At 42.1% G+C, this 27,239-nt stretch overlaps 4 protein-coding genes across 5 annotated transcripts in view; 2 read left to right on the top strand and 2 right to left on the bottom strand.

Annotated features, from left to right (window-relative positions):
* LOC121609312 (endothelin-converting enzyme-like 1) overlaps positions 1 to 1,616 on the top strand; it is a 44,729-nt gene extending 43,113 nt beyond the window's left edge. For both annotated transcript variants that reach the window (XM_041940901.1, XM_041940900.1), the window contains exon 18: positions 88 to 1,616. In XM_041940901.1, coding sequence (XP_041796835.1) covers positions 88 to 187 — 100 coding nt within the window. In that variant the 3' untranslated portion in view covers positions 188 to 1,616. The remainder of the gene's footprint in view (positions 1 to 87) is intronic.
* On the bottom strand, positions 1,449 to 14,652 carry ccdc150 (coiled-coil domain containing 150). Its single transcript, XM_041940703.1, has 20 exons — positions 14,298 to 14,652; positions 13,839 to 14,017; positions 13,000 to 13,068; positions 12,770 to 12,886; positions 12,562 to 12,691; positions 11,444 to 11,487; positions 11,212 to 11,304; positions 10,867 to 10,962; positions 10,654 to 10,778; positions 9,458 to 9,635; positions 9,293 to 9,361; positions 9,097 to 9,189; positions 8,930 to 8,995; positions 7,559 to 7,719; positions 7,005 to 7,098; positions 5,784 to 5,932; positions 5,544 to 5,670; positions 4,890 to 5,081; positions 4,305 to 4,382; positions 1,449 to 1,811 (listed from the first exon to the last, which is right to left on the bottom strand). The coding sequence occupies exons 1-20, from the start codon at positions 14,650 to 14,652 to the stop codon at positions 1,677 to 1,679; spliced, it is 2,550 nt and encodes an 849-aa protein (XP_041796637.1). The 3' UTR covers positions 1,449 to 1,676.
* A 1,447-nt stretch (positions 14,653 to 16,099) lies between these two features.
* Positions 16,100 to 22,267, top strand: LOC121608933 (XIAP-associated factor 1-like). Its single transcript, XM_041940374.1, has 7 exons — positions 16,100 to 16,226; positions 17,245 to 17,380; positions 17,519 to 17,575; positions 18,312 to 18,540; positions 21,017 to 21,084; positions 21,216 to 21,458; positions 21,540 to 22,267. The coding sequence occupies exons 1-7, from the start codon at positions 16,189 to 16,191 to the stop codon at positions 21,570 to 21,572; spliced, it is 804 nt and encodes a 267-aa protein (XP_041796308.1). The 5' UTR covers positions 16,100 to 16,188; the 3' UTR covers positions 21,573 to 22,267.
* Positions 22,268 to 22,611: 344 nt separating this feature from the next.
* tekt1 (tektin 1) lies at positions 22,612 to 26,995 on the bottom strand. Its single transcript, XM_041940701.1, has 7 exons — positions 26,854 to 26,995; positions 26,583 to 26,748; positions 26,065 to 26,193; positions 25,746 to 25,892; positions 25,288 to 25,513; positions 23,523 to 23,719; positions 22,612 to 23,035 (listed from the first exon to the last, which is right to left on the bottom strand). Exons 1-7 carry the CDS (start codon positions 26,993 to 26,995, stop codon positions 22,876 to 22,878), a joined length of 1,167 nt encoding a protein of 388 aa, XP_041796635.1. The 3' UTR covers positions 22,612 to 22,875.
* Between the last annotated feature and the right edge of the window lie 244 nt (positions 26,996 to 27,239).

Raw genomic sequence — 27,239 nt, 5'->3', positions numbered from 1 at the left:
ACAAAATGCGGTCCACAACTACACAGCACAAATGATTCCCGATCTCCACGTTACTAATGGACGTTCCTGCGTTTCCTCCCCCTGCAGAGTGATCGGCAGTGTGTCCCAGTTTGATGAGTTTGCTCGTGTTTTCCACTGTCCGAAGGGTTCCCCAATGAACCCTGTGGATAAATGCTCCGTATGGTGACCTCTCCACCCGCCTGTTGACCTTGGGATGAACTTCAGCTTCACATTCCCCACCCACACACACAGCCTGTCCTACATCACACATTCATCAGAGCCAACAGGAGGATACAGAGTGCATAAAGCCAATTCTTGCCTGTAAAAGATAAGAGGAAGGAAATGCATCTTTTCAACATGTTTTCAAGTCGGAAAGTTTATACAATTATCCATTGTGTGTTCCAGCCTATCTAAAGCATGGGTCACATGACCATTAATCATGTACATACATATTATTTGATTATATATTTTTCTATGTTTAAATTCATTTTCAAATCATCTATTTTTCTATTTTAGCAGATATATCACATAAAATATGCATAGGATTCATAAGCTGTTTGGTTTTTAATTAAGCTCAATTGGTTCTCTTCATGTAGCATCAACTAGGAAAACTTCAGCGTATCAGGCGTTTAGAGATTGGCAGCAACAGTGATTTCAGCCCCTAATGTAAACTGGACAAGGACCAATTTAAAATGAACTCCTTGTGGCATCCGTGTGCTTGCCAAAATGTTGTTCTTTCAGTTGGGTGATGGAGCCTGATTTGTGTCACAACGCTGCACTCTCGTGGCTGCAGAGAGTAATGGTAACTGTTCAAGCACCATGACTGTTGTATCGTTTGCCTGCGTTGGTCCTCTTGTTACTGTGAGTGTTTGTACGGTTTTTAAGATTTGTCAACTTTTTAAAAAATGAAGGTGGACTCGTGGTGGATGCTTTTCTCAGGATTTGTAGCAATGTGCAGCGTCAAATGGAGGATCTTTGTGTCTCTATCTACATTCAAGTCTTCAGCCTACAGTACAATCACAAGGAGCTGGCATATTTATCAAGCATTAAATGAAAAAAAGAGAAGAGGAGAGGTTTTTCCTCACTGGAATTCACAGCATGGACAACAACCTGACCCTACTGGATGAGCTGACAAGACAAAGAGAGAGAAACCTCTGGATTATTCACATCTCTGCGTTTCCTGATGAAGCCTGAATGATCTGATACAACCCGAGTGAAGGAGAGCACCAGGTCACGTCATACAGTACATTCACAGTAAACTCAATAACTAACAGGAGCCACACTCTGTACAGAGGAAAGTGCAACTAAGGTAGATGGAGAATCATACATTTGTACGCAGTGTTATTTGGAAAAAAAATAACTTTTGTATAAACAATCTGTTGGTACAAAAAATAAGACTCTTTGTACAGTGGAGACGTATATCAGTAATGGTTGTACAGTTTGTTTGATGAGAGTGCATGTTACCCTCTTGACCATCATTAAATTCTGATCAATATATATGGAGGACATCACACACACACACACGTGACTCTACAGCTGCTATTCCACATGTGGCTGCTATCTCTTCCTCTTTGTTGGTCACCGTTTAATGTTTGAATAAATACAGAGGATCACTGTCTCGTGTTGCTTTGGTCTGTCCGTGTTTGTGTGTGTGTGTGTGATTGTGTTGGTTATTATCAGTGCGGTGGTGTTATCAGCTGTGTCCTGGCAGGCTTGGATCCTCCAGCAATGTGAGCCAGCCTTCTCTTGGCCTCCCAGCATTGGATGGTGGAAGTCCACCTATCCCACTCTGCCTCCTGTTTGTGTAAAACCTGCAAAACCCAGCAGGGGTCAAACCACACAACACAACATCAACAAGCTGTGCCAACCAGACAGGTGTTTCATGAAGCTAGATTACCAGTTATACCAGCTACAATCAGTGTGCTGGACTGAAAAGCTTCTCTGTGAAGCTGGGGATCAGCTTGCTGCATGGGCTGCACTTCTTGCGTACCATGTTTAAAATCTGAGCTCTGACCTTTTTTTTTGGTTAAAGGTGTCTCCACACAATTTTTTTGGGCAAGATACATGCTTTCAAATATGTTGTAATTAAAACAAACCTAATACACAACTTTGACCAATGGCAGCAACCTCATAGTACAGAGCATTTTCCACTCCTCTGTCTTTAAATGTCATCTAAATAAAAAGAATCAAGAGACCCAGAAATTCACAAGACTATTCAGCCATGCTAGCAGCTCTGTGAGGCTGTGCTTTCACACAGTGGCGCTCTGACCTAAATGCTAACATCAGCATGTTAACATGCTCACAATGACAATAGCAACATGCTGATGTTACAGAATATAATTTGTACCATGTTCACATCTTAGTTTGTCATGTTAGCATTTGCTAATTAGCACTAAACACAGTCCAGCTGAGGCTGACGGCATTAGTTTTGCAGGCTGTGCAAATTAAAATTGTGAATCAGTGGATTACCAAAATTAGAGTTTGACTTACACTTCATCCTCATGCAAACATGAGTGTCTCCAACAAATATCATGGTAATCCATGAATCCAAGTTGTTGAGACATTTCACTAAAAACCCATAATATCATCCTGCTGGTGGCGCTAAAGGAAAAGTCAGGAGGTCACCAAAGTCAGTAGGATTCACCATCTGGGGATCATTCACAAAATTTCATGGCAATCCATCAATTAGTTGTTGAGATATTTGTCTGGACCAAAGCGAGACAGACGCTGCCATTCAAATAACTACGTATGTTGTCAATGTGGCTAAAAATACAAGAGGGGCAGAAGCCATTCAAACTGTTTTCACAATATGGAGGCTTTTATGCCATTTATACAACCTTTATAAAACATCCATCATAATCCATTTTAAATTAAGGTGATGCATGAGTGGTGTCAGTGTCCTGGAAGTCTGGACCTTCCTTTGGTGTAGTACACACTGTGAATTTGCTTTGACTCTTCCTGTCTGACCAAACAAAAACCAAAATATCAGCTTTTCACTCAATAAAAGTTTTTTTTTATAACTTGCTGAGATAAAATGTACATAATACATAAGGTGATCATTTTCTAAACCCACGTCTTTGTGAAAAATGGCCCTTGTACTTTCGCACAGGTTATCCATGAATGCAGGTTGAATCGAAGAAGACAGTGGACTCAATTTTCACTAGAAGCCCTGCAACCACATGGAGCTACTTGGAGCAACGGTTTTGCCCACCAAGGGTAGTGATAGACAGTCATAGCTGCACTCCTAACTCCTAGCTGTTTTCACTGGTTCTCTCAGCACCTAACGTTAGCAGCTGTGAAGGTGGGCTGACGAGGCGAGTGTCCCCTACTGTTAGCTTTAAGCTAAGTTAGGCTCTTCATAGGAGCCTGTTTCTGGGTCTCCTTCAAAATGTATTGGCTCCACGTTAAGTGTTTGTGCTTGCAGTGACATCGACAAGCTTGCACCTCCTTAGTTTTGATAGAGCGACGGCTCCCCAGTAAGTGGTTTCGCTATGGGTGAAACTTTTGTTGTGATGGCTGTAGAGGTGCTCCATTACTCTACGTTAAATAAGCCTGTTATTCACTCCCACTTTATAAGTTAGCAGTAGAAGCTCGCTCAGGTGTTGTTTTTATTGAAGTTTCAGAAACTCATCCATGTCACTTTTACTAATGAGTGCCTCCCACCACCCAGAAAACAGCCCCCAGGTTGCTCCCCGCCTGAAGGTCCATCACAGCTCTGCTCTCAGCATTTTGACTCAGCTCTGCCCCCACCCATCCAGTTCTCTACATCAGTCTGTGAAAAACTTGGATCGTTCTTCATTGTCACTGTTATATGACAAAATCAATGAATTAGCACTGCTAACTTGCGAACTGCTCATCGCACCGCTGCTGGTGTAAATGCATGATTTTAGCAAACCTTGTACAAAAGATGGAACCATGGGAAAATTAACCTGTATTATATTAACCGAGCTCTGCAAAACTGTCACTGTGTGTAACTTCTCCACCTCATTACTGACCCTGCACCTACAGCATTTTTAAAGCGGGTGCATGCAGGGTGACACTGTTTTGAAAGCATCTTCCCAGATGCCAGGAGTGAGGTTTCAGCAGTCAATGGCAATATTAAACAGAGCAGTCAATAAAGTGGGCTTTTCAAAAAATTTGAATCATGGAAACAACAAGAGGTCAGTCCTAAATGTACAAGAAAAATATCAGGTAGAGCTGTGGACAAATACACACACACACACGTACACGTGCACAATTCCCTCCAGGCTTACGTCTGGTGGAGATAAAGATCATGTGAAATGAGCCATTTCCACGACACGTACCTGCTGAGAGTCCATCCTGACCGCCTGGAGCTTCCTGTCCTCCTTGTTCTGCAGATTCCTGATGCGCTCTTCAAACCTCTGTTGACACAGAGACTGAATATCTATACAGGCTCACGGTCACAAAAACATCCACTTTTAAGCGAAAAGATAGATTTCTGAAATTCACTCAAGTTCTGAGATTCTTCTCTTCTGAATTGCATGTACCTGTCTGGGCCTTGCCTCACACATGATCCCTACCTCCTCTCTTATTTCTGTCCTAGAATTAAAAAAGAAAGATCTTTTAAGGGCAGTACAAGTCTATTATATTACAATATAATCGATATTCTTAATTAATGCTTTCAAAATCTGCTATTTTATGCCAATATTTAACAGCTTCAATTCTGAGCTGTTAGATCATTTAAAAAAAAATACAACAGAAGTCAGGTTGCTGAAACTACATTTTGACCAATATGAGAGAGTCTTCACTGAACCACATTAAATCATTTCAAATGACTTCATCAGTTGTGTGTCATAACTCAACAATAGTTCATGAAAGATGCTTTTCAGCATTGTTATTAATACCCTGTGCAGAGGGAATAACATTACCTCAGCCACCTGAGGCTTGTCCTGTAAATCTCTGCTCTTCTGTTGCTGCCTCAGCTGCCTCCTCTGCTCTCGGATACATGCCTTCTGTTTGGACACCTGCCACTCCAGCTCAGACACTCGTTGGCGGAGCTCCTGATTGGTCTTGGAAAGGTCACCTGACCCAATTGGCGAGTCCTGAATTGTAATTTTAAGCTAAGCAGGGAAACAGGGGAATTCTCAAAGACAGGGTAAAAGGAAAAACCTGAGACACAAGATGCAAGAAGAGTGTTAGTACAATTTTTATTATTTATTTTACATTGTTTAATCAGTAGCTAATGAATTCCAAGAAAGTAAGGATGATGTAAACAAAGACGCCTGGCAGCCTCTAGTGTTTTGCACACTGCATCAAAAGAAAACAGCACAGTCAGGGCTAAGGATTTTCAATAAGGATTATGTATATCAACACATATTTACATATTTACACACTTCATAAGTCTCTCAGCAGCTTAGAATTGTTCTTGGCAGCTTCAAAACTTTTACTTTCAAATCCTATATGGAGATCTTTCAGCGCCAGGCAGGGATACTGTTCAATCAGAGACTTCTCAAACTATGTAAAATACATATATCAGGTAATACAACAAGACAACAGAATGAAACATTTCTGCCATTTAGTACCTCTGACATTTCTCTATGCAGCGTCTTCATGGAAGATTCATAGTCCCCCCGAGTGTGTTGCTTTACAGCACCAAGCTCTTCAGACAAATCACTGATCTTTGTCCGAGCCTTGCGTAGCTCCTCATCTCTGCAATACACAGTAACAGACGTACAAAGACGTTATTAATAATTCCACACACACATTTTTACCGGACGATGTCATGTCCCACACTGTCACCGAGCAGTTTTCTGACAGTGTACCTCAGTGTGATGGTGGCCTGGTGTTGCTCTCTGGCCTGCTCCAGTTTCCTGTGTAAACTGCTGTTGGTCAACACAGCCTGCTCCACGCTCTGAGCCAGCCTCCTGTTGTCCACTTTGGCTCTATCCAAGGCCTTCTGTACAGACCCCAGCTGGAAAGTTTGCAGGCACGTACACACACACACACACACACAGGAGGTAAATACACAGTTTTAATTATACAAGCATGTTGATGTAACTGGATTAAGGTCAACTTGGCTAACTCTGGCAAAGAAAGCTAATGAATGTTTTCCCAAATTGTTAAACTACTGCCTTTGAGCAAAATCTTAAACATATTCACAATTAATTGAAGCAAACTAGCTGACATAGTGAGCCTCTGGCTTTCAGGGTCCCTGGGGGTTTGGGGTCATTAATCTAGTCTTGGAAAAAGAAGAACTTCTGAAACAGAAATAATGTGATTGGTCAAGTTATATCTCAGATGGTGGAGCCAAAGAATCACATTTTCACATCATTTTCAAAGCAGTATGTTGTGAGTTTCCCTACTCTGTCCTTTATAGTTCAGCTGTAATCACAACTTCAAAAGACCCTAAAACTGCACCAATTTTAATTATGTAATTAAGTATATTTGCACAACTACACCAACTGTGTCTCACACGTCCTGACAGCTGTTGAGAGACTAAGGTGAGATGAAAAACTTAAATATAAACACTTAGATTCAAGGCCTTTGATGATGTATATATGGAAATATATTTTTCTAATTATCTTACTATATTCAATGTTTGAATTCATTAGCTTCATTGGGTTTTGTAAATATATACTTATTCTGAATTTGATGCAGCAGCACATTTCAAACAAGTTGGGACAGGAGCAACAAAAGACTGAGAAAGTTGTGGAACGCTCCAAAAACACCTGTTTGGAACAGTCCACAGGTGGACAGGTTGATTGGTAACAGGTGATAGTGTCATGATGGGGTATGAAAGGAGCATCCTGGAAAGGCTCAGTGGTTCACATGCAAGGAAGGAACGGGGTTCACCACTTTGTGAACACATGATTGGATAAAGGATGTTACTACATGGACTTAGGAACACTTCGTTAAACTGTTGCTGGTTTCTTTGCATTCTGTTATTTTTTCACACAATGTCCCAACCTTTTGTAGAATTGGGGTTGTAGTTTAGACAGAGTGTGTGTACAAGTGCATTTGTTACAGACATAGTGTGTCCTTACAGCTCTGTTGTTCTTGGCATGAGTTGATGTCAGGAGTCGCTGGAGTTTCTCCACCTCTACTTGGTGTTTCCTGATCTCTGTCTGAGCCTGGAACCTGGCTCAGAGAAAAGCAACATGTGATATGACCAGTCACACAGTTCAGTATGATCCAAAAGCACACACTAAATGATTCCACAGTAAGTCAAACTTTTCCTCACAGATATTGTGCTAGGTGCTCTTGACACATTAAAATTGTTAGTGGCTTTTGTTAACAAGATTTATTTATTGTCATGTTTTTCTTCCTGACTGTCATATTGTCACATTAATATTACAGTACAGTGCAGTAACAATATAGTTTGCCTTTAGGGATTGCTTAACGTCTCATGATCTCATTATCTTACATGATAAATAAACACAACAAAAAATACTTTATACATAATACATGCATCATATAATACACTGCATTTACAGTCTGACATTCTGATTGTATTCAGAGCAATGTTCCTGCAGGAACAGCCACACACTTCATACTGTTTCCCATCATGCAGCGTTTGGAAAGCTCATTCAGTTCTGACCTGTCCTTCTTGAGTGTGGCCAGCTCCTGCTCTCGCCCCCCCATCTCCTGCTGCAGGGTCTGACCGCTGAGTTGGAGTCTGGTATGGGAGGCCAGGATGTTTTCAAGGGTCTGACTGACAACACCCCCTGCAGGACCACAGACTCCCTCCAGCTCACTGATCTACAGCACAAGATGGATGGTGTTACTGCTCACTGTGAGGATGAGCTTGTAATTACTGTTGATCAGAGGATGTACTGAGATTAAACCAATGTTCTGGCCATTTGTAAGAAAGGAAATATAGACCTGCCAGTGTTGTCCAAGGTTTTTTGTTAATCAGGAGTGAAAGTCTGTGGAAGCTACAGTATAATCTGTTGTTTCTTCTAAAGAACTATGAATCCAGTTATATGGGTTTCAGGGTTTGAATTTCACATAATAGTAAAAATGAAACACTTTCCCACTCTACCAAGGATAATGTTTGGGCGAACAATCCCTGAATATTTTATGAATAAAAATGGTAACAATTACATAACAAGTGCTTCAAAATCCATTTCAATCAAACCATTGTCTCAGAAGATGAACTAACACAGACTTCAACTTTAAGAGTAATTTGTGCAATGAAGTTCATACCGAACCACCATGCAGCAACAAAGCTGCCTAACAAGACGGTCAGAATCTTAACAGTTAAGTGTTTTGACTATTTTTTCGTATTGTGCAACAAGTTATAAAGATTGAAAACAGAAAGATGTGAACAATAGAAAACAAAAAAAGCATCATGTGGTTGATGGATTAAATTACTGTGTGTGTATGAAAGAGGTGGCATCCTGCAGTTCCTCTCAGCTCTATGGAAAGTTTCAGCATCTTTGTTTTGATGTGACGGCCCACAGCCTTACTGTTTTGCTTCACCGTCAACACTCATTAACAGCTTAGTTTCCAGCTGCAGCAGATAGCCAATTTCAGTGAGAAATCTCTGAAAAACCTACTCGACACTACGACACTGTTCACCACTAAATGGAAGACAGACAAAGTTAGCTGATAGCTGGTGAACACAGTGAGCGGTTAGCAGCTAAAGAGACAGATATTTCTTGAAGGAGTTTGAGGAGATCGAACCAGAGCAAAAAGGAGAGTGAGTATTGGACTCATAATCATCAGCTGGAGAGAGGAACAACTCCAATTGAATGCTAACGTTGCTCCATATTAGGTGGACGTGTAAATATACAACTGTTTGTTAACATGATCCTTCGATCAGCTTTATGAGGCCATAGTATACACAGCTTGATAATATGCAGCTTGTTTCTGCTGCCCCCTTGTGTTAAAAAAAATCACTTAATTTACACTGAGCTAAGTAACATTTAAGAAATGATAAAGCAAAATTGATGTCTGTGTGGCTCACCATGACTTTCCCTTTGTCATAGGCCGGCTTGTTCTTGTCATTTAGGTCCTTCAGCATCTGGTTCACCTACAAACATGAAATCACACGCACACACACACACATACATAGATCCACAATGAGAGATGAAATTTTGACTGTAATGACAGTAACAGTGACCTGTCTCTCACCTGTTGATGATCTAAAGCCGCAACCTTTCCCATGATCCTCCTGTTCTCATCCTGCTGGCACTGTAAGGCCGAGCTCAGATGTCCCACCTCCCGCTGCCAATCACAGGTTCACACGCCAACATGGGCGGAGGTTAGTACTATCACCAGTGGATGAATGTATAAGGTATATAAGGTATTATATGAGGTGTGATTTTACCTTGGCCTCACTAAGTTGGGTCTCCAGGCCTCTTTTCTCATCCTCCAGCTTAGTGACAACAAGACATAACTTTTGGCCAAGGAGAGAGGGGACAGGAGGGATTCATTACTGCTTGGTCCAACACTACCATCACACAAAAAACAGCAATGTATTTGTTGAATATACCTCATTTTTAGAACCTTCCAGGTCTTTCCTCATTGCTTGCTCCTCTTTTTTGGCCTTGCTCAGCTCCCCCCGTAGCCTCGCAATGGTTCGCTCCAATAGTTCCCTCTGAGTGACCGCTGTCTCTTGTGCAATGGAGGAGTTCTGCAGGAGCTGTGCATGTTCACCCTTGAGCTTCTCTCTGAGGAAATTGTTTTCTTTTTTTCTAAAACAGTACTTCCAAAAGCTTAATACACTTTTTCTCTTTTTAATTTTTTTTACAAATAAGACCTGTTCATGTTTATCACTAGCACTGTTGTTAGACCAACAGCTGGTACTGAATCTCTCCACCAAATGCCAGACCATTATGTGAGGTGGTTAGGTCTCAGTACAGTGAGACAGGTTTCATTAAATACTGGCATCAAGGAACAGTCAAAAACAGAAAAACCCGATTCATATCAGAGAGGAATCGCAGAGGCTGACTTTGTTTTTTAATAAAGCACAAATATCAAATATGAGCTTGAGACTTTTAAAACCAATATATCTGTCTAACCCTACTGTTGTCAAATGTTCAAATGTCTTTCTCCCCCCCAACACTCCTTCAGACACTGAACTTGGGGAAACAAGAGGAAAAAGAGACAGGAGACAAATGCAGGGCCTCGTGACAGCTGATTATGGTCTCCTGTATGGTCCAATTAGCTGCTGTTCCATTTGGCTGGGAGGTTACTTCAAAAAACAAATAGCGTCGCAAGAATTTTGGACGTGCATTCTCCCCCTTTTACTTATGGATGGTATTTTGCAAAAATAATAACATGCAATGAAATCGTTTGATATATTTTCCTACTTTAGTTGCATTTGATAGGACAGGACAGATAGCTGTAGTTCATCATGAGGCCAAGAATCATGTGACATGTGGACAAACCAAAACTCAGTCATACAGAGCAAAACATCAGCAATGTAGCACAATCTGCTGTTCAAACCAAAAAAGACAACTTGTGGAACTGACGGAAGAAAAATAGCTGTGTAGTTTTGCATATGCTCGACATATCCTGATTTATATATGGGTCACTTGTTCATTTTTCTTACTACCTATATAATGATTAAACCAATAAGATGAGGTGTGGCACTCCCAGACAGTAACAATCATCTTGATCTACCACATTAAACTTGATGTCACCAGTTAAAGTGTGAGGATTGCGTGTTGAGTGTGAGAGACTCACAGCTCCAGCTGCAGATTAACTTTATGTGTCAGTGCCACCTGCAGCTCAGTCTGAATGTTGCGTCTGGCTGCCTCCAGCAGCAGGTCCTGCTCTTCAATTTGCTTGACTGCATGACTCCTCTCAGCCTGAAAGACGCAGAGAGAAGAAGGAGTCATGCTGTGTTTGGTTGTGTCTGTGTGTATATGTGTGCGTGTGCGCATGTGTGTGCAGTACCTTTAAGCTGGCCTGCTGGTTTTCATTCTCCTCTGTGAGTGAACGCAGGGCAGAACTGAGCTGGGAACACTGACTTTGCAGCTGCTTATTCAGGGTCTGTTTATCATATCACATCATATCATATTATATATATATTTATGTATATACATTTTTTTCATACGAACATTATAATGATACAAAACAAAACATACTTGGTTTTGTAAAAAATAATTTCACTTTCAAGTTTTTTTATTTTTCCAGGTTTCGCACGATTGCACTGAAACATGCACGAGGCCTACAGGCTGAAATGGTTGCATGGCTTCAAAAACCTGGAGAAGACAGAAATGTTCCTGGAAGGCTTCTGACCTGGACTCTGTCTGCAGCAGCTCTCAGCTCTCTGCCCTCCTTCAGCAGTCTGATGTTTTCTGTCTGCTGTCTCTGAAGGGCTGGAAGAACACTCTGAAGATAACACACACACACACACATACAATATTGAGTACCAGTAAAAAATACAGCATAAGAATATGCATTACACATCATACATTTTACAGATTGACTGAAGACATTTTCATTCTCTGATCTGTCTCTCTCTACTTACTTTCAGTTCAGTTTTCAACTCAGACACAAGGGAGTCCTTCATTGCTGTGAGAATCAAACAGAAAGCTGCAGTTTAACATTCAAACATCATGTGCAGGACTGGACAATACGAACAGAAATGTGAGAGTAGTGGAACGAAGGGGAGACAATATGCAGATTCCCTAAGCTTAGCAATGTAAAACATCAAATTCAAAGTGAAAATGCCAACAGAAGAATCCACCAGCACTGACGTGACCATCATGTACATTGTCCCTAACAGAAACAAGATTCACTTGCAGCACTACAGGCCTGTTGAGAGGAGTGTAGAGTCAGCGGGCAATGGCCGTATTAAACAGAGCACAGGAAGACACAGGTTTTTCTGTGGATCATGGCAACCACAAGAGGTCCTTGAGCATACAGTCATAAATAAGCACAAAAAACGTCAGACTGACAGGTGTGGACTGTGAGATTAACTGTGGATGGATACACACAAACAAAAACATGATCTCCTCCTGGTTTATGCCCAGCAGAGCTAAAAACAAATAAATAACATGAATTTCAGCCTTTCCTTAAGATACACTGCAATTTGCAAGGAAGGCTTAAAGGAGTAATTTGACTTGTCATGAAAGCTGACAAGTCACATTACTCCACTATCATGTCTGTCTGCTAACTATGAAGCTACAACCGATTAGCTTAGTGTAGCACAAAGACTGGGAGCAGGGGAACACAGCTAGCCTGGCTCTGTTGAGTGTTTAAAAAACACCAACACTTCGAAAGCTTGCTAAAATCTCTGAGATTTGGACTGTTGGTCAGACAAAACAAGGGACGTCACCTCTCCCAAACTGGGTCGACATTTTTCACTATTTTCTAGTTGTGGCCTTGTGATTCAGGGTGTATTTTACATAAAAATCCTGCGTTTCCCAGCTTTCAGGGTGGAGCTACAACAATAATCAGGCCTGTGAGAAAGGCTACACAATATGTTAGAGGTGACCAAAAGAATTCTGAGTCGGTTGAATGGCAGCTAGTCAAACATATTCTGATTTGTACTTTTTTTTTTCTTCAAAAGCCCCCCAGCAGCATTCAGCGATGGCTGTAGCACAGCCACAGCTGGCTGGTTTTGTACCCACTGACACTCCTGACCTGTCTGTTCCTTGAGCTGCTGACAGTGTTCCTCCAGCTGTCTGCCTCTGTCTTTTTCTTCCTCCAGTTGCTGCCGGCCAGTCTGGACCTCCACATGCAAGGCCTGGCACTCCGACTGCAGCAGCAGAGCCTGGGATGCCGGAGGCAGACATCGTGTCAGCTGCTGTTTACACATGCGCATTGCTCAGCGTGCTCTCTTACAATGTACCTGTCGCCTCTCCATCTCCACCACTCTCTCCATCTCCTCCAACTGCTGGAGCAGCTCGCTGTGAGACTTCATGGCCTCAGCGGAACGGGCGGACTCCTGCCTCATCTGCTCTTTCATCTGACCGGAGGAGTTTTGTTAAAATGGTTCAGTTTCAGTTAGTCTGGGCTTATAAAAAATGTCTGAAAGGGGGATAAAATGGCTAAAATAAATGAAAATAATCGGCCACTAACCTCCATCAATTTGTGACTCATCTCTACTTTGACAGTCTTCAGCTCCTTTGCAGCCAAAGCCACATCCATCTGGAGCAAGGGACAAATGGTAACAATCACAAGCCACAACACAAAGACCACTACAGAGCTCACTGTGCACCTAAAGCATTAGAAATACACAGACTTTTAAAAAGGAACACATCTATTCAAAAAGATGTTCAGATTTTACAGATCTTATGTCCCCTTGCATCTGTAGGTTGTATTCAAAGACACTGATCACTGTAGTTCACAGTAATTAGGTCTTCATCCTTAAACACAGTGCAGAAACACTTCCAGTAACAAAAACTGAAGAGAAACATAGCAAGAAAACAGAATGAGCTGCTGATACAGTACGTAAGGTAAAAAAAAAAAAAAAGCAAATAAGAAAAAGCTACAGAACAGAGTGGTTTATGAAATTAAACTATCAAAAGTCCCACTGTTTGTTCACCCCGTCATCTTCTTTCATGTGACTTCAAATTGAAATGCTGCCCACAGTGCCATCATCCATCACTGAATAGAGGAAAAGTCCAACATTTTGTGAAATTTGCCTTCTTGCCAAGAGTTAGATGAGTAGATAGGTGTCATTCTCATGACTGTACAGTAAATATGTAGTTGGAGAATAAAGGATTTACATGGCAATCTAAATATTTTAATTGGAAGTGAAAATAAAAGTGAACATCATAAACATTATGTAATCTAGCAGTACTGATGTGTATCTCCGTGTCTACAATGAAAATAGTGAGCAAAATGCCAACATTACAAATAAGAATGATAATAATAAATAAGAGCAAAGCTGTAAAATGATTAGATTACAGTATTACCTTGGCAGCAGTGGCCGCCTCCACTATGGCCCCCAGCCTCTGAGCCTCCGCTCGGGCTTCATCTCTCTCTTGATAAGCCTGCTGAAGCTGGTCCCTGAGCTTCATCACCTCCCTCCTGGAGGCCTGATGCTCCTCCTCACTGTGCTGCTGCAGCGCTGCCAGCTGCTGCTTCAGATGAGCTGCACCGGGAAAAATACAAGACAGAAAGAACAAAACCTAAAGGAACTTCCTGCTTTTTCTGCCAATTGATGCTGATATTTTTTACACAACTTTTGTTTTTGCTACTCAACGCCCATAATTATAGTGTCATAATCATTAAGTGTGTTACGTGTAAGCAGTCACCATATGCAACTGTTTGGATTCCATCTCATAGCCTTAGACTGGAGCGACCACATACCAACACACTCGCTGAGATCACTAATGTAGTCCCTTCCCTCAGGATTACATATGAGCCATTACCTGAGTGAGATGGATCCAGCTCTCTCTCAGTCTCAAGGCGGAAGATGGTGAGTTTGAGGGCCTGTAGGAGACTTTCCATGCGACACACCCGGCTCATTAGAGAGTCACACTGATGCCACAGCCTGCCCTCATCCCCAAGGACCCGACGCATCTTCAGAGGACTTACAGGCCCTTGAGTGGCGCCCATTCTCTCTGCAGATCCCAAGATTTGGTCCCTGGACACACCCAGTGCACCCATGTCTTGAATTAGAGCTTCAGCCTCCTCCTCAGCCAACATCAGCCTCTGATGCAGAAGGGACAGGGCATCTGGGGCTGTGGCCCCAGCACTGAGAGGCAGGGTGGCTGAGCTGGACATCTGTGGACAGGTGGAGTGGGCGCAGGTTGGGGTTGGAGGGGGGGCACTTGTGTGCACCTTTAAGCTCTATCCATGATTACTTTTCAAACTTCCTGGAAAATTAAAAAGTTGTTAATTGAGATAAATGGCAAACTATAACTTAGTCTGTTAAATATTCTTGTTACCTCGCTCCACACAGTGTATAGGCCGACAATGCTTAACTAAATTAGAACCCACTATTGAACATTACAGCATATCATCATATCAGTCCCTTCAGATGCTGTCACCTCACTGTGGCCTGACTCTCTGAAGACGTTCAAAAACTGCACTAGACACGAGTTTGACTCAAATACAATTACAAAGCTCCAAAGCCTGCAAGTAACTAATTTTATCTAATGTTGGGTTTATCATACGTCAGCATAGTTTCTAAACCCGTAGCAATACCGTAAATCTCCAAAGACACGAAGTCAGTACCTTTCGGGCCATAAGACGAACAAGCCAGCAGCTTTGTGTTGGAGCTCTCGTATACCAGACAAGAGCAACGCAAACTTCAATATGGGGTTAGGCTGAAGGAAACATTCAGAAAATGTTACTTTATTCTGCTTTACAGTCACAAACACTCTTTGTTTGTGAATGAACACCCATCTGCTGGTTCTCACCATTACAGTCGCTACTTCCGGCATCTGTCTCCATAGCGACGCGCTACAGCGCTTCCTTCCGCCAAACCGTTTTTTTCTGCTGCATTCATGGACTATCGGAAACATCCCAATTTTCACTAGAGCGCATCGCTGCATTGACACATTCACTGGGGAAAGTATTCAGATTTTTCACGTTACTTACGTGAAAGAACCACTTTCCTCTCCACTTAAAATTAATGAATTCAGGTGTGGTCGCCTCTTTATCAAATAAATTCTAGCCTTCAGTTAATTTTTTTATGAATTGAAACCCTAACCGAAATACATAACTTTGCCTAAATGTTTGGAACTATCCAAAACCTGTGTGAATTTACTATCTGGGTGTTACACTCGGGTGTATATTACAAACTAATCTCCCAACCTGTCCAATTGTGCTTTCTTCTTATAGTAATATGGCAATGTTTCTCTGTCCGATCCAACAACTATCACATCATATTTATGATTTTATGTCCTTCTACAGCAGAAGGTCATCAGTCATACAAACTGGTTGATCACCATATAAATCGGTCAAACATGGATATCTAAATGTCATGACATCTGCCTTCTAGAAAGATGAACGGCTAAACTAAACTCACGAACTGTAGCTAATAACTATATTGCATGAAGACATTATTTTGTCGATATAATGACATCAGCAGGTGTGTTTTTAAGCTGTTCAGTTGTGTGTTGTTGAACCTAAAACACCTAAAAACAAACCATAGGGGATATTTGGCGCCACCTTGTGGCAGACGTGTAACACAACAACATGCGGCGGTGCAGCTAATTTCACTTTCTGTTCTGCTGAATAAAGAATGGAAGTGTCAGACAGAAAGTCTGATTCATTTTCTTCTAACAGTTGATCATTATTCAAAGATTTCTGTCGATGGATAAGAAGGAAGCAACGCGCACATGCGGCCAATGGTGAGAGAGTTAACTTCACGTGAGGTTTTCTGGGGGTTGACACACCACATTCCGTTAAAAAGTCTGTTGTTTAAGCACGTTGTGATCACTGGAGAGAGAGTGTACTGTACAACGTTTCACAGATCGGTCAGTGACAGTTCGGCACAGATGAATAGGGAAGAGGATGTTTGTCAGCATAATTTAAACAGCTGTTAGACAAACAGGCTGCTCACAGGCTCGCAGAGCGAAGTGGGTGAAGCTGCTGAGAGCATTCTGTCCTTTAACACGATTGCGGACGCAAGTTGACATGAAGGTGAACGGACAACACGTTCACTTTCACTTTCACTTTGGTCAATATCAGTACTTTTCCGGAAAGGAGGAATGTTGACCAGGGGGAAAACATCTAGTTTATAAACTAGTTTGAAGTGACATTTGCTATCTGTGATAGGTCTCATTTACAGAGACAACCAGTCCTGCTTTTAAAGTCAATAAGAACACCAGTGAAACCTGGACCTTTCCCCCCAGTCTAACCAGGTATTATCAGTACTAGCAGGTAATAGTGACTGTATCAGCCTGTACTCTGTAGTCCACTGCAGCTACAGGAATCCTCTCCAGCATATTTGGTCTTGATTGTCTAAAAACGTGACAGATGTGAAGCTCTCTCTCTTATCAGCTCCAGATCAGAGATCTAGAAACTTTCAGCCAGGCACTGTAAGGGACTGTGTGAAAATGATTGTGTTGTCGAGGGGGCTCAATCTTGTAATTCACTTAGAAAAAGCAGTGCCCTCCCAAGAGTCTGAAGAGTACATATAGTCTATAACACGCTGTTGTATTGCTGACTAAAGGGAAGGTGTGAACAGCTATTGGTGGAGACAACATGAGATCAGTCATACCTGAAGATCCACATGAATTCTGGGTGTCTGAAAGCAGACATGCTGCTCCTGTTCGATGCAGCGTCTGTTCAGCTGCTGACTTTAGCTTCAGGACAGTTTCCTCAAACAGCAAAGACAGAAGATGAGCCTCTGCCTCTCTCTTTAAGCCACAGAGACGTTGAAGTGGCCAACTTCACTCTGCATGAAACTCACTGCAGCCGCTTCTTATGCCTCTGTCCTGACTGTGAGGAAGCAGTTCCCAGACAGCAGCTTCAGCAGCACAGAGAGGAACAGCACGCCCAGGTGTCCACACACACACACACACACACACACACACACAGCCACACATACACACACACACACACACATACAAACACAAACACACTCATGCACCACATGACGGTGTGTTCGCTGCAGGTTTACAGCTCTGTCTGTTTGCAGGTGAGATGCTTGAAGTGTAACCAGAAGATGGAACGCTGTCAGCTGATGGATCATGAAGTAAGTCCAGTGGTTCTGTTGGTTCTGTTAGTTCTGTTGGTGCTGTTGGTTCTGTTGGTGCTGTTGGTGCTGTTGGAGCTGTTGGTTCTGTTGGTGCTGTTGGTTCTGTTGGTTCTGTTGGTGCTGGACACAAGGCAGAGTGGAACACTGCAGGAAACATCTCGAATGCAACACGTCTTTATGTGTTTGTTAAAAAGGACAAACCATGAAGAAATAATATAAACAAAAACATTTGAGTCCTGAGAGAGTAAAACAGGACCCTGATGATGTCATAGTGATGTCACTAGGGTTATCTAAGCTTGGACACTACAGGTTTTTTATGGAGCATCTGCCGAACAAACAGGGGACATAAGGTTTTTAAAGAGTACGTGTTTACAAGGTAGGGAGGATGTGATGAAAGCTCGATCTTGTTGCATTATGGGAAATGAGGGATCACCTGTTTGTGGAGCTTAAGCCACACTAGGGACTAAAAGTTCAGACAATGAGATCACTTTGCTTCCATTTTAGCGATAATTAAAAAAAATGTGGTGTCTTATGACGGTCGTCAAGGATTCAGAATATTTCTGGTTTGAAACTCCAGATGGTTCATCACTTCATTTCCACTTTCATGTCGACAGATCCCAGAACATGCAGATATTCAGTTTTAGCCCATAACTGGATTCCTGTGCCGGCTGGCTGATGTGGAGTCAGAGTTAAAGCCAGTCTGTTTCTCAGTGTGACTCTGCTCTGTCTGCAGTCTGATGAGTGTGTGGAGCGTCTGCAGAGCTGTCAGTTCTGCGAGCTGGAGCTGCCGTGGAAGGAGCTGAACGAACACCGCCTGGCCTGCGGGAGCCGCACCGAGCTCTGCGGCGACTGCGGCCGATACGTCACCCTGAGGGACCGACCCGAGCACGGCTTGACCTGCTCAGCTACTGACGCCGGCTCCGGTCCTCCTCCAGCTACCGGCAAAATACCAGCAAACAGCAGTAAGGGGATGGAGGTGCTGAGGCTTCGGCTCAAACCCCAGATAATTTCCAGAACTTTATTTAACTATCACCACGTCTGTTCTCTTTAACTATCACCACGTCTGTCCCTTTAACTATCACCACGTCTGTCCCTTTAACTATCACCACGTCTGTTCCCTTTAACTATCACCACGTCTGTTCCCTTTAACTATCACCACATCTGTCCCTTTAACTATCACCACGTCTGTTCTCTTTAACTATCACCACGTCTGTTCCTTTAACTATCACCACGTCTGTTCTCTTTAACTATCACCACGTCTGTCCCTTTAACTATCACCACGTCTGTTCTCTTTAACTATCAACACGTCTGTTCTCTTTAACTATCACCACGTCTGTCCCTTTAACTATCACCACGTCTGTCCCTTTAACTATCACCACGTCTGTTCTCTTTAACTATCACCACGTCTGTTCTCTTTAACTATCACCACATCTGTTCCCTTTAACTATCACCGCGTCTGTTTTCTTTAACTATCACCACGTCTGTCCCTTTAACTATCACCATGTCTGTTCTCTCTAACTATCACCACGTCTGTTCCCTTTAACTATCACCACGTCTGTTCCCTTTAACTATCACCACGTCTGTTCTCTTTAACTATCACCACGTCTGTTCCCTTTAACTATCAACACGTCTGTTCTCTTTAACTATCACCACGTCTGTTCCCTTTAACTATCACCACGTCTGTTCCCTTTAACTATCAACACGTCTGTTCTCTTTAACTATCACCACGTCTGTCCCTTTAACTATCACCACGTCTGTTCCCTTTAACTATCAACACGTCTGTTCTCTTTAACTATCACCACGTCTGTCCCTTTAACTATCACCACGTCTGTTCTCTTTAACTATCACCACGTCTGTTCTCTTTAACTATCACCACGTCTGTTCTCTTTAACTATCACCACATCTGTTCCCTTTAACTATCACCACGTCTGTTTTCTTTAACTATCACCACGTCTGTCCCTTTAACTATCACCACGTCTGTTCCCTATAACTATCACCACGTCTGTTCTCTTTAACTATCACCACATCTGTTCCCTTTAACTATCACCACGTCTGTTTTCTTTAACTATCACCACGTCTGTCCCTTTAACTATCACCACGTCTGTTCCCTTTAACTATCACCACGTCTGTTCTCTTTAATTATCACCACGTCTGTTTTCTTTAACTATCACCACGTCTGTCCCTTTAACTATCACCACGTCTGTTCTCTTTAACTATCACCACGTCTGTTCCCTTTAATTATCACCACGTCTGTTCTCTTTAACTATCACCACGTCTGTTCTCTCTATCACCACGTCTGTTCCCTTTAACTATCACCACGTCTGTTCCCTGTAACTATCACGTCTGTTCTCTTTAACTATCACCACGTCTGTTCCCTTTAACTATCACCACGTCTGTTTTCTTTAACTATCACCACGTCTGTCCCTTTAACTATCACCACGTCTGTTCCCTTTAACTATCACCACGTCTGTTCTCTTTAACTATCACCACGTCTGTTCTCTCTATCACCACGTCTGTTCCCTTTAACTATCACCACGTCTGTTCCCTGTAACTATCACGTCTGTTTTCTTTAACTATCACCACGTCTGTCCCTTTAACTATCACCACGTCTGTTCCCTTTAACTATCACCACGTCTGTTCTCTTTAACTATCACCACGTCTGTTCCCTTTAACTATCACCACGTCTGTTCCCTTTAACTATCACCACGTCTGTTCTCTTTAACTATCACCACGTCTGTTCTCTCTAACTATCACCACGTCTGTTCCCTTTAACTATCACCACGTCTGTTCCCTTTAACTATCACCACCTCTGTTCTTTTAAACTATCACCACGTCTGTTCCCTTTAACTATCATGTCTGTTCCCTTTAACTATCACCACGTCTGTTCTCTCTATCACCACGTCTGTTCTCTTTAACTATCACCATGTCTGTTCCCTTTAACTATCACCACGTCTGTTCTCTTTAACTATCACCATGTCTGTTCCCTTTAACTATCACCACGTCTGTTCTCTCTAACTATCACTACGTCTGTTCCCTTTAACTATCACCACGTCTGTTCTCTTTAACTATCACCACGTCTGTTCCTTTAACTATCACCACGTCTGTTCCCTTTAACTATCACCACGTCTGTTCTCTCTAACTATCACCACGTCTGTTCTCTTTAACTATCACCACGTCTGTTCCTTTAACTATCACCACGTCTGTTCCTTTTAACTATCACCACATCTGTCCCTTTAACTATCACCACGTCTGTTCCCTTTAACTATCACCACGTCTGTTCTCTTTAATTATCACCACGTCTGTTCCCTTTAACTGTCACCACGTCTGTTCTCTTTAACTATTACCACGTCTGTTCCCTTTAACTATCATCACGTCTTTTCTCTTTAACTATCACCACGTCTGTTCCTTTTAACTATCACGTCTGTTTTCTTGTCACAGAAAAAGTAACAGTGCTTTGCAGCAGATGTGCGGCACCGTTTCCAGCTGAGGATATAGAGGAACATGAGGTAAACAAGGTTTTTACATATTATGAATCTGAACACGTAAAATCATGGAAATATTGACATCACATAAGAACAACCAATAATCAATAAGCAGTCGTTAAAATCAAAACCTTTGTCTGTATCCTCCAAACCAGCTCAGGTGTGTTCCAGCAACCAGGTCTGATGATGAAGAGGATGAGCCAGAGGAGGAAGAGGAGGAGGAGGTTTCTGATTTCTCCATGCGGGGGGTCAGTCGGATAAGCAGCACCTGTAAGGCAAACTCCCTGTCGCACAGACCCAGCAGTGGTTCGTGGGGTGAGGGAGGGGACCCGTACCAGATCAGCACCTGCCCCTACTGCCACCTGGCCCTGCCCCTCCTCACACTACGCTGGCACGAGGTAACTTTCCTGCATCACACACGATGTGTATAAACACTGCGAGCAGTCCGTGGTCAGAGGTTTCCTCCTCTGTGTTTTTAGGTGAAGTGTCAAATCTACGTCCTCTTGAAATAAAGACAGAGCTCCTCAAGGATCTGCTGCTTCAGAACGATGGAAGACAACTATTCTGACTGCTGACATGTCATTTTATTCAGTTTTAGTTGTATTTTAATGTTTAAATCTTTCGGTTCAGGTTTACACTTTGTTTTTAGTTTTAGGTAGAGAGTATGTGACTTGCATGATGAGTTGTTCGGAATATAGCAGTCTGTATCCGAGCAAACCTGACACTCCTGATACCTTCGTAATGCTCTGTCTGATAAACAGAAACACAGCGACTCAACTGTAATGATAATTACTTCTGTCTAAACCAGTGAACAGAACGTTTTAAGTCAGAAATCTCATATTTAGCAGTTTTCACAGGAGTTTCTATAGAAATGGGTCACATGATGCTGAAGTCTCCATTAACATAAAAGGTTTCCATGTCAACGCCTGAAATTCAGTCATTTCAAATACATATTAACATACTGAAGAGGGACTTCCTGCGACACACTGACACAAAGTCACACGGTGACAGCTCTTGAATGTTATTGGTCATTTGAAGTCTGTACATCAGTTTTCATGTCATTTAGAGTAAATATCCGATGGCACTAACCTGACTAACATCATCTAAGCTGATGTTGTTGCTACTATGTTTTGTAATTTGAGGTGTATTGTGTTTTCATTGTAAAATGTCATTTTAAAATAAATTGAGATTGTTATCAATGGTCAGATATGCCACGTTCCATATTAGCCCTTTTCTTCCTCAGTCTGGTTAAATGAGTAATATATTAGCAAGCTAACGTTAGCCCTGTCAGCTGGTTCAGTTAGCCTTGCAGCAGTTTCACCTGGCTGTTACTGGGTGGACGTATTTACTTGTAGCTCATCTCTGTATAACTTTGATTTTTATTCAGTCAGGCTCCACTGAGTGAACACAGCAGCTGGTCCTCTAACGTGTTGCAGCTTCTGCCACATTACAGATCACTAAGTGCAATATGAAGATGTTTGATTCATTCAATAAAAATAATGACGCCTGCCACAGCTCAATATTTGAATAAAACATGAAGCAGTGGTTTTGTTTATTATGGAAGTTTTTTATGAGGAGCTCAGACAAACAAAAAGGACTAAAACCAGTGGAACCATTACGGTCAGACAGCACAAAACATGTCACACAGCTCTCACAGTGAAGACCTCAGAGGAAACTGAAGCATTGAAACCATGTTTAGAGCAATGAAACAGAACTCCAGTCACACATACATATTGTATATTTGGAAGTGAATTTTATAGAACTGCATTTTGAAGAAATACTCCGTTTATGTAGACCTTTGATGTTGCCGACTGCTCAGAAGTGATGTATGATAATGGGCTCCCTGTGCTGGGGGCAGACGACCTCGTCGATGTAGAGAGCATTGGCTTCGGTCTCGATGTTTTCCTGCAGCTGCAGCTGGCAGCGAACCAGAGCCCTCTGCTCGTCCTCTGATTGGGCCGCTGCCTCACGCAGTCTGAGAATACAGAGGGAAGAGAGGTGCCACATGATGCTAAAGGATACACCTCCAAACAACACATGAGCCAATACGGGAAGAGCAGTGGAAGAAACCGGAAAGCATCCTTTCTTTTTTTAATCAGTAATAACATCTATGCAATCCATCGAGACTAGCCATTAACAACAAGGAAGGTTCTTTCTGTGCATTTTTAAAAGTAATGTTTTCTATTTCCACTGCTCTGACTTCATTAAACCTTCATTATTATACGTTCTTACACTCATAACATGTTCTAACATGTTAAAATGAGCATTTCCATTATCAGGATGTTTGAATTCTTCCCATTTGTTGTCTTTATATCCTAGATTTCGTGGTTATAGTCGTTGTAAACTATCAGCTGTGTCAGCTGTGTGTCCACACAGGCATCATTAACCTTCCACTGCATTGCTTTTGAAAACACTTGTTGTCTCGTTCCTCCACATCAGAGGCGAGTGTGTCCTGGTCTTACTTGGTGACTTGAGCAGTGAGCTGCCGGACCTCGGCGAGGAGCTGGGACTGTGCTGGATCGTGGCATCGCTCTTTGGCAGGCCTCTGATGGCGCAGAGCCAGCCGGGCCTGAGCCAAACTCAGAGCATGTTCATTCTCTGCAATGGCGACGCGGAGATCCTCACTGGTCCTCTGCTGGCTGCCGATCTCAGACAGGATCTAGACGGGTCACACAAGGACCAGTCAGTATTTTCCCTTTGTAGTAAATCAGCAGGAAAATGACATCGGCACAAAACAGTTCCCTCCACTTTATTTTTCCTAGATCGTGTTTGTTTATTGTGCCCTACAGGGAATAATGATCAAACTGGTGGTTATTCATTTTAAGACTGACTCATGTTCAAATGAACTCTTCATTATTAAAAATAACTAGTAATCTGAGCTCAGAGATGCTTCTGAGAATTAAATATACAGGAAGGTTCATACCGTTACTCGGAACTCATACAGATGGAAAATTCTGAAGAGATATTTTCATGTTTTTGGTCGTGTTCCAGGCTGATGAACATCTGGACTAAAGGTGTAATATTGGCGGTAATTAGTGAAGATGCACTTTCCACAGGAGACTGGACAAGCAGATCAAGGAACAGAATGACATGAGCAATATATTGAAACTATGGACAAATACATTCTTTTAAATTGGCAGCCACTCATAACACTTATGACAAATCATTTCTAAGGCCTCTGAAATGAAGTGAAACAAGGAATTTCTATGTTCAGTCACCAGTTCCAACAACATCAATGACTTAAATAAAAAATAGTTTCTATAGATAATCCACACGCCTCTGTGTCTAACAATTTCTTTAGAACTTATTTATTCCAAAGAAATAGTGCCCATATTTAAGATTTATAATAATTAATAAATATTTTTGGCCATTTGGATGCAGTAACCCTTGTGTTGTTGTTTTAAAAACAGTTGTTGAATCTTTGTACAATTAACTCTTAAAAGTCCTTATTTCTCAGTCCAGCAGTGATGAACTGTGAACTGTCCATCACACTCATATACAGACATCAAGTCAGACACTTTAAAGAAAGACTGTGAAAGTTTTGGAGAAAGAAATAAGATTTTCTTCCTCTTAAAAGTTCAATTCATTCACCAAACAAACACTTTCTTAATTCTGTAGACTGTTAGCAAACATTAGACAGATGTTGTTGTGTAACTTTCATTTCTGAACCAGTTTGCTTTATGACTTCTTTCTACGTGTTACTGGCACACTATGTCTAAGTCACTCGTGGCCACATTTTGTGTGGCCTTTCTATAGCATTTACATAAAAAGTGTTTTAAAGGCAGAGACTGAGTTAAATAGGTCTGGACTGAATCTGCCGTGAGTCAACAAAACAAACATTTTGTGTCATGTGACATTATATCGTGTGTATTGGTTATGTTAATGCAATAAAATAGAATTTCGTGTTAAAACTGTTTATTGTTTCTTTGCAGATTGGGAATGTCTCTTAAACAGCATTGAAACCATGTGCTATTAAAGCAATATTAGTATCTACACCAACATGATTACACTCTAGGAAAAAGCCAATCACATTATTATACACCTGTCCATCCTTTCTGAAAGAATCATCACTGACCAACAATTCGAATAAAAACCTAATACTGATGGTAAATCAGATCTTCTCTCTCAGACATTTATTACAACATCTGCCTCCCACTGCCTGACTTCACTCCTTTCATGTGACTCTTGCTCATTGAAAAATATACTCTATGTACTCATCTGCCCTACCTTGGCCAGCTGATCCTCCATCTGGCTCTTGGCAGACTTGATCTCCTGGACCTTCAGCTGAAAGGCTGCCGTCGTGGCCTGGACTTGCTTCTGCATGTCAGAGGCCACCTGCTCCAGGAGAGACTCCACCAGTGCCCGCAGGGACCGAGAGTTGGTCTTCTGCTGCTCCGCTTTGGCTATGTTGATGTCTGAGATGTTCTCGTACTGCTTTGGAGTCACTGCCGAGCTGAGAGAGGGAGGTGTTCAAAAAGTCATGAGGAACTAACAGAATGCCTTTTTTGTACATTTCCAGACAGATCTGTCTGGACATCTTGAAGAGTATGATGGACCCCTTCTAGACGTACACTGGCAATGATTTCAAATCATCCAAAAATCTGGAATTTCAAATGGTCTTGAAAACTGCCTTTTCATAGACATATCATTGTTTTTATGGAGCCAAATATAACACGATCGTTCACCTCTGCAGAACAGTGTTGGTGTTTCTGGACTTCTGCAGGTTGCTGATGGAACAGGTGGTCATTAGGGCACAGGAGCTGTCGATGCACAGGGCCTCAGATTTCTCCTTCAGATCCTGCTCCAGGTGGTACTTGGCAGATCGGTTCAGTCTGGAACACAAAACAACAGGTTTTGTCTTTGTTTTACCAACAAATGTGTGCAGTGATTTGATTTTCCTTCCAGGTTTCAAGACAACCGATGTTAGAAATTCCAAAATGTGTGCATACTTTTAAGATCCCTTTCATAGAGTCTGTATAATCAGACCTAGTCCTTCTCCCTTACCGTATCTGCTCAATGATCTGCTCCACTACACGCTGGAGAGGGGTGGCCACTCCCTCAATAACCTCCCTCTCCTTCAGCAGCTCTCTGTACACCTCATCATGCAGCCTCTCAAAGGGCAGACGTTTCATTCTGCAGGCCACAAAACAAAAGAGCATCACTGTCACTCGATGCAGATAAAAAGGACATAAACTCCCAGATCAATGGCGCCATTGGCGAGATGAACCCCCCAGTCAGTAGATATACTTAGTGGTAACAGGACTCAGGTCCTCAGCTTCTAAACAAAACATGAAATGCAGTTCTTGAACAAATCTTGGACATGCCTCAAGTCAGAATGTCTGCTATAGAAAAGCCCTGTTGAACAGGACAGGGAGGCATAGATAATGGAATAATGCATGTGACATAAATGCTGTCAACTTATTGAGTGTTTTAATGAAAAAGACAAAAAGAAATGCAAACTATAATGCATTTTTCTTCTCATTGTTCAAGATTCTCTGTTCCCCATCAGTTTCCGGTCTAACCTCTCCTCCAGACAGAGAACGGTGACTTTCAGAGGCTCTTTGGAGGCCTCCAGGGCTTTCACCACTCTGCTCTGTAACTCAATGAGGTCATCAATCTCCACAATGATCTCCTCCAACTTCAGCTCTAACTCCTTCTTCAGAAACTGGATGTCTCTGCTCCGCTGATCTGAACAGCAGAAGAAAAAAGACAAGACAGTCAACCTCTGCAGTCTTTGTAAAACATCATTCATTGCTTAACACAGACTGGCTGATTTCTTATTCTCCTACTTACCCAGTTGCTTGTTTTCATCATTTTGCATGTGTTTGCATGCTTTGTCACTTTCTGAGATCAGCCTGGCGCATTCTGCTCTGAAGAGCTCGGAGTGGTTCTGCGTAGCCTCAATACTGCCAAGGCTGGGCTTTTGGGCGGGCATTGTTCTCCACCAGCGGTCTGTCACTGACAGTATAAGCAGGTAGGAAGAACATTTATTGAGACATGGAAATAATTGTGGTTGCCTTGTGGTGAAAGAGACTGAAAACAGTTCAAAACCAGAGGAAAATGCTTATGAGACTACGTAGGTTTTACTGGACACCCACTGATCATTTCTGGAAGAAATATCAGGAAGAAAGAAAGAGGATCACTCAAAGAGGATCATGTATTGCTGAATGGAAGAAGTC

This window comes from Chelmon rostratus, chromosome 7, assembly GCF_017976325.1.
Source record: "Chelmon rostratus isolate fCheRos1 chromosome 7, fCheRos1.pri, whole genome shotgun sequence".
Lineage (NCBI taxonomy): Eukaryota > Metazoa > Chordata > Actinopteri > Chaetodontiformes > Chaetodontidae > Chelmon > Chelmon rostratus.
The sequence above is the reverse complement of the archived record's forward strand: the minus strand, read 5'-3'. Positions and strand labels throughout refer to the sequence as shown.